We start from the raw sequence: 10,797 nt of genomic DNA, 5'->3' as shown, positions 1-10,797 counted from the left end.
GAAATTTCTTGAAATATTGGAAGGCTTGTTCGCATTCTGGGGTTCACTCGAACCTCTTTCCCTTCCTTAGTGTTGCATAGAAGGGGAAAGATCTTAAGGCTGATCCAGCTAAGAACCTAGACAGAGCCACTAGTCTTCCATTGAGCTGCTGGACCTCCTTGACACAGGTCGGACTCTTCATGTGAAGTATGGCCTAGCACTTATCTGGGTTTGCTTCGATTCTTCTTTGGGTGAGCATGAAGCCCAGGAATTTGCCAGCTTCTACCGCGAAGGTGCACTTTGCGGGGTTAAGTCGCTTACCATGCTTTCTTATGGTGTTGAACACTTTAGTGAAGTCTGATAACAACGATTCCTCACTTTGTGTTTTTACCAGCATGTCGTCTACATAAACCTCCATTAGCTTTCCGATGTGGTCAGCGAAGACTTTGTTCATCAGTCTTTGGTAGGTAGCCCCTGCGTTCTTGAGTCCGAAGGGCATAACTATATAGCAATAGTTTGCTTTTGGGGTCAAGAATGATGTCTTCTCTTGGTCGGGTTGATACATTGGGATCTGGTTGTATCCCGAATAAGCATCCATGAAGGAGAGGTACTGATAGCCTGACGAAGTGTTAACTAGTGTGTCGATGTTCAGGAGTGGGTAGGGATCTTTTGGGCAGACTTTTGTTGAGGTCGGTGTAATCGGTGCACATCCGCCACTTTCCATTTGACTTTTTGACCAACACCACATTGGCTAGCCATAATGGGTATTTTACCTCCCTTATGAACCCTGCCTCCAACAAGGCCTGTACCTGCTCCTCTATAGCTTGCGACCTTTCTGGGCCGAGCTTCCTACGTTTTTGCTATACTGGTCGAGACCCTAGATATACGGCTAACTTGTGGCACATTAGTCCGGGATCAATACCAGGCATGTCGGCGGCCTTCCATGCAAAGAGCTCGGAGTTATCTTTTAGGAGCTTTATTAGCAGTTCCTTTAAGTCTTTTCTCAGATTTGCTCCTATACTTGTTATTTTGTCTGGGGCGTATCCAATTTGAACTTCTTGGGTTTCACCTTCTGGCTGAGGGCGGTGTTCTTCGTGAGCTTGGATTCCCCCGAGTTCTATAGTATTGGTTTCTTTTCCTCTGGGGTCACCTTTGAGGTTCAGACTTTCGTTGTAACAGCGTCGCGCTAGTTTTTGGTCTCCCTTTATGGTAGCGATTCCTTCTAGATTGGGAAACTTCATGCATAGATGTGGAGTGGAGACCACAGCGGCGAGCTGGTTTAGCGTTGTCCGACCTATTAAAGCGTTGTAGGCTGAGCTCACGTCAACTACAATGTAGTCTTTACTCAACGTCCTAGACCAAATTCCTTTTCCAAAGGTTGTGTGTAATGAGATGTACCCTAATGGTTGAATTGGAGCGTCTCCTAGCCCGAATAGGCTATTTGGATATGCTCTGAGCTTCTTTTCTTGTAAAGCGAGCTTGTTGAAGACAGTTTTGAACAGTATATCCGCAGAGCTTCCCTGGTCGATTAATGTTCGGTGGAGGTTGGCGTTGGCAAGTATTATGGTAATGACCATGGGGTCATCGTGTCTTGGGATGATGCCCATGGCGTCTTCTTGGGTGAAAGTAATAGGTGGGAGGTTGGGTGACCAATCCCTTTTGCCATGATATACCTCTTTAAGGCGTCTTTTAAGAGACGATTTAGAGATCCCTCCTCCTGCGAATCCACTGTTTATCATGTGAACATGCCTCTCGGGGGTGTGAGGGGATATTCAGCTCGTCTAACCTCTTCGTCCATTCTTCTCTTCCTCGGTTTGTCTATTTTGTTGGTCAGGAACCTGTCTAGTCTTCCTTCCTAGGCTAGCTTCTCTATGACGTTCTTTAGGTCGTAGCATTCGTTGGTGGGGTGCCCGTAGACTCGGTGGTATTCGCAGTACTCTGTCTGACTTCCTCCACTTTTATGCTTAATCGGGCGAGGGGGCGGGATCTTTTCAGTGTTGCATATCTCTCTGTAAACATCCACAAGGGACACTATTCCGAGGGTTACCTGAAACTGTAGGTCGATCTCGGACGAGATCTTCTATGCTGGTCGGAGATGACGTATCCGGCTGGTGGATGGTGGTCGGAGCTGTCGCGCCCGACTTGTTGGACTGACAATGCTGCTGATCCTTTGTCACCAGAGGGTGGTGGTACCTACAAGGGACTCCGATGCTTAAGTTAGCAAGGGTATTAAGCAGGTTTTTAGTAGAATCAGAGTATGAGTGATACCTGGGTGCTCCAGTGTAATTATAATAGTGTGAAGTGACCTTTTTAGATAAGATAAGTTAGTTATCTTATCTTTGAGTGAGGTCAGCTTATCTTCAAGGGAACCGCCCTTCTCTCTGTAGGCTCGGGCTGCCTTTGGATTTGGGTCGTGTTCCTCGATTCGGGCCCCTTTTTGGGCTTTCCTGTCGATTTGTCCAAGCTCTTTGAGAAGAGGTCGGTCGCTTTGTCGCTAATCATCCCGGGTCGGACAGCCTGACCCAGGGTATGAACAATACCCCTGCTCGAGCTTGGTCTTTTTTTTTGAGGTCGAGTCTTAGTTTTAGGACTTCGATCCTTTTCTGGTGAAGCTGAACTCGAGCATTCTGTCGATTTCCTCTTTGTAGAGTCTTCTTTTGAATGTGGAACGTTTTCTTTTGCTTCTTCTTAAAAGCGCGCGCTTTTGCATTAGCGCTCTTAGCCTTGGGAATGTGCAAAGGTTTAATACCCTCATTAATTAGTTTTTAATTGCCCCGTTTCTCTTAGCCTCTCTATTTTGAATTTCACACTCAGGAAAACGGTTTCTCTTCTCCGTAACTTCCCTTTTCTTTCTCTCTTTCTGTTTTCGCCTGAAGTTTGTAGTTTTTGCGTTTCTCCCTGCGACGTTTGCTTGGAGATTATTAGTGCTTTCCTTGCTGTGAAAGGGCGACTCCGGATTCCATCTTCCATTTTCAACTTCTTTGAAGCTTTCTGCTTTTTCAGGTTGGTTCTACTTTCAGCCTCTTTTTTACTTTTTTCATCGCTTTGTCTTTGGTTCTTTGGTGAAGCTTTGATTTTTCGTTTGCATGCTTGAAAGTTTGAACCTTTTTTCATCGTGACGTTCAATCGTTGCTGTGATGCATGTTTCTGGTATTTCTCCTGGTGCTTGAGGGTTTTTGGGTTTTGCACGTTTTGTTGCCTCTTTATTTGATGTTGCAACTTTCTGAGGTAATAGCTTTGTTTGATTCTTTTGAAAAAGGTTGCGTCTTCAACGTCCTCTGCTTGGCGCGTTTTGTTGTTTGCTTCTTGATTGAACTGCTATTTTATTGCTCCTTTGGTGACTTTGTTTTATCTTCTTTCTTCTCAGAATGTTGGTTTTTGGAAAAGGCCTTTTAGAAAAAAGGCCTATGGCCACATTTTTTTTGCTACGCTTTAAAAGCGTGGCCAAAAGTGGTCTATGGCCACGCTTTTATGAGGGTGGCGATTGTATAGAGATTTGGCCACATTTTTTTTGCTACGCTTCAAAAGCGTGGCGAAAAGGATCAATGGCCACGCTTTTATGAGAGTGGCAATTGATGCGAGATTTGGCTACGTTTTTTTTTTTGCCACGCTTAAAAAGCGTAGCCATAGAGAGAAACCGGCACGCTTTTAAAGCATAGCAACAGGGGTTTACTATTGTGGCGTTTTAAAAGCGTAGCCGTTTCCAAAAAGCCTTTTGGCACGCTTCAAAAGCATGGCCAAAAGACTCCCCCAAAAAAAATTTTCAAAGAGCTCGTACCCTTCAAATTAAAATGTCTTAAAGTTATAACTTCAAATTAAAATCTTTCAACGAGCTCGCTCCTTCTTCATTCAAAGACCCTAAGCCCAAACTCCTCTTTCAAACATTAAGCCCCATTTCTTTCAGAAGATAACCCTAAGCCCTCTCTTCATCGTGCCTCACCCTCACCCTAACTCCGCGACGACGACACTCCGTGAAGAACGTCGCTGCGCTCGCAATGCCTCCGCCGGAAATCCCTCTTCCGGCGCCCCTAACCCTCCTTCTGTGGTGATTCTCTCATGCGGTGACTCCCTCTGCTCACTTGCCGTCGCAAACCCGCCGTCGATGCTCCCTTTGCCGCTGCTTCCTTCCGTCACTGCAAACCCCTAACCCCTTCCGCGCCGCTCCCTTTTTCGTGCAGGCCGGGGCCCCTTCCATCGATGCTTCATTACTGGTTTTGAGAGTTGGTAAGCCCTATTTATTAAAGTCTGTAATCAAACCAGATAACAAAAGAGAGTTGAAGTTTAATTTAAGTAGCAAGTCTCTGTAATCAAATCAGTGCATATGAGTTGGTTGTGGTTGTGTTGTGTTGAATGTGTTAGTTGAATTGATTTTTTTTTTGGTTAATATTATTTTTGGGTGCTATGGAATTATCGAATAGAACAGAACTGATGTTATTAAACTCTGAATTGATTTATTAAAATCTTCTTTCTCTTTCTTTCGGTAGATTCTGTCCTTGTTTTTCTTCAAAATGTCCACTTTCTTTATTATTATCATTTTGGTTATTGTTAATTTGTGGTTGCAATTCTTTTAGGTAACCCAGCCGCCTGGTGATTCAATTTCCAGCCTTTGTTTCAGTCCCAGGGCCAATTTTGTTGTCGCTACTTCATGGGATAACCAGGTTTGAGTTTGACTTGGATATTAGGGCATATTTTTTTGTTAATGTTTTGTGTTATTTCTATTTTTTAATGTTAGTTCACAAAAGAAAAATTGTCACAATGTTATCTTTTTGGTGTTTCTTGCTTTTACGATTAACTTCTCAAACTGAAAGGGATATGATGTTTTTTATAATTAGTATTAGAAAGAAGAAATGGTGACAGAAAATACTTCTGAAACTAAACCAGCTCTTTAAATTTATGTGAAGAAAAGGCTCTTATGTTGTGTTTAATTGTTTGATAGACAAATGTTTTTTTTTTTTGGTGAATTTCTTTTGTCAATATCGTAGGTTCGATGTTGGGAGGTTGCAAGGAATGGAACTGTTATCAACAGCACACCCAAGGCTTCAACATCTCATGACCAACCAGTAATGAATTTCAGCTCATTTTATTAAAAAAAAAGAAAAAGAAAAAATTATTATTAGTGGTATTACTGAAAATTTCTTTTGAACTGAGATGGCATTATAATTAATGTTCTCTTTTATTGTTTAAGGTTTTGTGCTCCACTTAGAAGGATGATGGAACACCGGTTTTCTCCGGAGGCTGTGACAAGTAAGTCAAGATGTGGCTGCTTTGGATCTAGTTTTCTTTCTAGTTTTGGTAGTTGATCCAAGTTTTGTTTTTAATGCGGAAAAAAGGTTTTGTTTTTGTTAAGTTTTTTTTTGTGACTCTGTTTTATCAAGTTTTAACGCTGATTAATCACTTGACCAAAAAAAAAAGCTGATTAATCCACCTAAAATGAGGCATGGCGCCAAAATTTAAGAAATGATGTATGAAAGCAGAATTCAGAAAAAGCAGTTCCTGACCAAAACAAATAAAAGAAAAGCAGTTAAAGTTGGCTGATTTTGATTGTGTTGCAGAAATATTTACCTCTTGAGGAAGATGCCAAAGTACATAGCCATATATGTGAAGAGTAGGGTGAAATAAATCAAATCATGTGAAATTATCTTATTTGAGTGTATCTGATCCAAATTCACATGCTGCTATATATGGTAAAGAGTAAAGACAAATACATTGTAGGGGTATATACTATACTATATACACATGATTTGAACCTTTGCTTTTCTATTCCAATGGGGCCATGGGGTACGGTCCTCCAAAGTAGACCTCCCTCCCTTCTTAAACCTAATTATCATAACCACGTAATGTATGAAATATACATGTATTTGTCTGTGAATTGATTTTATTAGATTACTTTATAGCATAAATATGACCTTGGATATGCCGTTGCTAGGATCCCAGGAACAAATATATACTATGCACTCTTGTCCTTTAACATGAGACACTTTTCACGTTATGCCGACAGTTATATCCACCTTATAGGGAATCATCTTATTTTCAACATTCTAAGCTAAATTTGGAAAAATGTTCAGTGTGTATCGTTATTTTTTTTAGTTTCTATATGTTTGGAGCGCAGATAATACATTGTGTTGTTGCTTAATGATAAATTCATAATAATAATGTGACTAATAATGTATAAATCAAATATATAACTTCAAAACATTTAGTTTAAACAAGTTAATGTACTATGAATAATGATCACTTAATCATTTTCTTCAGAGTGGTCATTTATATATATAATTATTTATATGTTTATTTAATAATTTTAAATTTTTAAAAAATAGAATTTCATAATAATTCTCTGTCGTATTAATAAAAAAATTCCCTTCCTTATATCATTTCGATTCTCTCTGTCGGCTCACTGCTACTTTATAGAGAGAGACCTCCATATCTCATTACTGTTCTTTCTCTCAATCTTTAATGTACTTTTTTTTTTATATTAGAACTAATATTATATATGTCTAATCTAATGAATAAGGTATATAATATGTACGTGTATCTATCACTAACACAATATTATCCCGTAATAACCTAACATATACCAATTCATATTTATATTGTCCATTATTTTAAGTGCATTATTAGATTCCCTTTTTTATTAAAAAAAATCAATTGAAATTTCATGGTGGGTGATGACTAAGATGATATTCAGAGAAACAGTTTTGCTTTCAATGTGTGATGATGAATAAAAGTTCTATCTTATCAGGGAGCTAGGAAGGGGAAATTATTTGAGAATCTAAAACAATTAGAAAAGATCATTGTCATGCATATTACAAGGACATAATCACTTTTAGGTTTAGGGTTTATTTTCTGGTGGCTAAAAAATGTTAGTGATGAAATTCTATCTTTCAACCATGTCATATGAAAAACTTTCAAGCTTGATTAGACTGTAATTTTCATTTTTGTCTCCCTTATTCAATTTTCTCTATCGCAAATTAAATAAACACTAGATTAGTTAGATCTTAGGTGTAATAATGCTTGTGTCTATGGTTTTCAGGAGAGCAGTGTTGAGCGAGATGATATTAAAGAACTTTTTAGTGAGGTAAGTTGCTGAAGTTGTACATAGTCCTTTGCCAGAAGTTTCTGTTCTACTTATTACTTAACAAAGAACCCTTTGGAGTACTTGAGTTTGTAGAATCAGTGAATAACAAAAGGAATTTTGACTTTTAGAATCATGAAGATCTATTTTTCTATTTGGTTTTACTTTTAAGGCTTAGTAGAGGGAAATGAATCACTTAATTTAGTTAGAAAAGATAGTCGTAAATGCAGTTGCATGTTTTGGCATTGATACTTCTATCTCCTTCATTTTCTCCTGATCTGTTGATTCAGCTATCAATGTTTAAGAAGAATTATGACCATCTTCCAAAAGATATATACTTTGGAAATTACAAAGATTTTGTACGTGGGAATCCAAACTACTTTTTGACTTACGAAAATGGTAAATCAGCTGCCTGTATACAAGATCATCTTCGTCCAAATGGTGCACACAGATGGGATAACTACATGAAATCCCCAAAGTATGTTCTGTTGATTCTTTATATTTATGTCTCCCCTTGATGTTTTTTCACTTATGAGTTCCATGATGTTCTCCTGAATTTTTTCTAGTGAGATCAAGTTGGAGGAGGTTGCTGTTTTGCATTACACATGCTAAATTCTCATATCTCACTTCCAGACGTGATCGCTGTGGTTGCAAACCTACCAAAGAAGATGTAAAGAGATGCTTCATGTTGGAATTTGATAGATCTGTGAGTTCATGAACTCTGTTTCCACCTTATTCTTTTACTTTCTTTTCTGTCCACTTAGCCATTTGGTTGAATATTGGGGAAAAATGGATTTGTCTTACCCGTGCAGTATATAATTAGATTACTATAGTTTGAACTTAAGGTTGACTAATCGTCACAGATTCTAGTTGCTAAAAAATAGGGAAAAAGGGTTTGGGCATGGTGGGGACTGCTTTCCCAACTGATGAGTATTCATTATAGTGTTTATTATTTCCTCTGTAGTAAGTTCAATTACTCTCTGCTGCTACAAGGACAATAACACAGCCATGGCTGCTTCAGTTTCAACCATAGAAGCTGTCAAAGGAACTCCAGTATGATACTTTTACCTTACTTTGTTACTTTCAATTAATTCTATTCACTCAATTTATCACTTCTAGTTTTAAACTATGTATAAGATTAGGATAGTAAATGGATTGGATGCAGTGTGAATTAGTAATCAGTTATAGATACCAAATTAGAAAAATAATGATCATGCGGACTATGGATACATACATATCATTAATTTGTGAGTTATCAATATATTTAGATGCGGTTCATGATTTCTTGTATACTTAAAAAAACTGGATTAGAGTTTTGAATAGAGTAGTAACTCTTAAATAACAAGAGAATAATGTAATTTTACATTGCAGGTGAGTTTGAATGGTTCTGGAGCTGTGGCTTCATCAGTTCCCAATTCATCAGCTTTCTTCGGAAGCAACTTGAAGAAGGTTACCTCAAGAATCCACAGCAGTAGCAAGGTTTCCTCCGGAAGCTTCAAGATTGTGGCGATCGATGAGGACAAGCAAACAGATACGGACAGATGGAAAGGGTTGGTCTATGATATCTCAGATGACCAGCAAGACATCACAAGAAGGAAGGGTATTTTGTAGTTTTTAGAGGATGTAGATAATGTAATAGTTATTGGAATTGTAATGCATGTATTACAAATTTATGGGTAGTTGTTATCACTTTGATTTTTTGTTAGAGCTTGTCATGTGATCAATCACTATATTTGGTGTACAAGTTTATGAAGGTTTTATATTGTTAATAGTAATTAAAATTGTTATGAAGGTTTTATATTGTTTAAATTTTACATTATTTATGAATTTTGTTAGATTTTATTATGAAGATTAAAAAAAAACAATTGAACTTCAACAAATTCCATACAGCAGCCACTTTTCGCCACACTTTAAAAGGGTAGCTATTCCATACAGCAGCCACTTTTCGCCACGCTTTAAAGCGTACCTATACCTTTAGCTATTGGCACGCTTTAAAAGCGTAGCCATATTTCTAGCTATTGGCACGCTTTAAAAGCGTAGCCATATCTCACGACTTTGCTACACTTTAAAAGCGTAGCCGTATCTCTAGTTATTGGCACCCTTTAAAAGCGTAGCCATATCTAGCTACTGGCACACTTTAAAAGCGTAGCCATATCCTCTCGCATATGGCCACGTTTAAAAGCGTGGCAATAGATAAAAGCGTGGCGACAAAAAAAACGTGGCCATAGGTCACTAAAAGCGTGGCGATAGAGCAACCGGCACGCTAACAGTTGTGACCCTTTCAAAAGCGTGCCGGTTGCTCAAAAAGCGTGGCGAAAAGCTATCGCTACGCTTTTTCCCACTTTTCGCCACGCTTTAAAAGCGTAGCAAAATCCTGGTTTTCTTGTAGTGAGGGCTTTTCTTTGCTAAGAATTTTTGTTGGGATGTTAGTCTTGTGGATTTTTTGTTTTTCTTGAGCCTTTACTCTGTTACTGCCTCCAAAGGATGCCCCCGGACCTTATCTTGGGGTTTTCCTTTTTACTTGTTTGTATGCTTGAGTCCTACTCTGCTGTGAGTTAATTTTGACTTTGTCCAAGATGTTTGGGTTAGTAATCTATTTTCTCCTCTTGCTGTAGGACTAGTTGACCTCATGTCTTATCGCAAAAATTTTGTTGAGACCTCCTCCCAAGTCCCTGAGGGCATGGATAATTGGGTGGATTCTATGGTTCTTCTGTGTGTTTCATTAGTTGACTCCGAGTTTTGTCAGCAGCTTAGGCAGTTTCATAGGATTTGTAGTAATGGTAGTAATGAAAGAACTATGAGCTTGTATCTCCCAAATCTGAGGAAAGGGTTTGTTTTTCTACCCGAATTGTTGGAGAACGCCCCTTTTTCTATGCGTACGACTTCTTTTTTAGTCAGATGAATGTTACTCTTCCTTTTACCCCTTTTGAGACCAACCTCTTGTGGTCTTGTAATGTAGCTCCATCCCAACTTCACCCCAACTCCTGGGGTTTTATAAAAATCTTTCAATTCCTGTGTCATGAACTAGATATCCCTCCTTCACAATCCCTCTTCTTTTATCTCTTTGTTTTGACAAAGCCCGGGGTGGTTAAGAAGAAGGCCGCCTAGGTTTCTTTCCGAGCTTTCCAAGGGAAGAAGGTATTTTCCATGTTTGATGAATCTTTTCGCGACTTCAAAAATTACTTTTTCAGGGTCCGAGCTGTTGAAGGAGCTCGGCCCTTTTTTCTGGATGAGAATGATGAGCCCGCCTTTCCTTTGGAATGGCAAAAGAACGTAATAGTGTCTAAATATACGTGGGAGATGTTGGATGAGGCTGAGCAAGCCTTTGTGACTGTGCTGAAAGAAAATTGGGGGCAGCCTCCCCATCTTGATACAAAGAAATTCCTAGGAAATCCCTCTCTCCTCCGAGCTGAGCTGGGTAGTGGTCGATTTCTCTTTTGTTTTTTGCTTATTTTGTCGAGTTTATCTCTTTTCTTTTCTAATTTATAACTTGGTTTCTCGCAATGTTTGTTTGCAGAGATGATTAAAAATAATAAATCCATGAAGGCCTTTAAAAAGGCCAGGAAGGCTACTGTAGTTCAAAACGTCTCGGCCAAGGCGGCCGGGGAGGGGTCGTCTCAGGTTTAGTCGAAGCCATCCGTACCGAGCTCACCGGGGGCGAGGAGGATGATCCCTACTCCCCGGGTTCGTTTAGTTGATCCTCCGCAAGCTTCTGTTGCTACTTCTGGTGCTCCTCCACACAAAAA

At 39.2% G+C, this 10,797-nt stretch overlaps 1 protein-coding gene across 1 annotated transcript; it reads left to right on the top strand.

Moving 5' to 3' along the window:
* Positions 1-8,059: 8,059 nt before the first annotated feature.
* On the top strand, positions 8,060-8,662 carry LOC148576867 (ribulose bisphosphate carboxylase/oxygenase activase 2, chloroplastic-like). Its single transcript, XM_088503346.1, has 2 exons — positions 8,060-8,104; positions 8,423-8,662. Exons 1-2 carry the CDS (start codon positions 8,060-8,062, stop codon positions 8,660-8,662), a joined length of 285 nt encoding a protein of 94 aa, XP_088359472.1.
* The last annotated feature ends 2,135 nt before the right edge of the window (positions 8,663-10,797 follow it).

The sequence above is a fragment of the Arachis ipaensis genome, chromosome B1, assembly GCF_059453495.1.
Source record: "Arachis ipaensis isolate K30076 ecotype BB chromosome B1, ASM5945349v1, whole genome shotgun sequence".
NCBI lineage: Eukaryota > Viridiplantae > Streptophyta > Magnoliopsida > Fabales > Fabaceae > Arachis > Arachis ipaensis.
The sequence above is the reverse complement of the archived record's forward strand: the minus strand, read 5'-3'. Positions and strand labels throughout refer to the sequence as shown.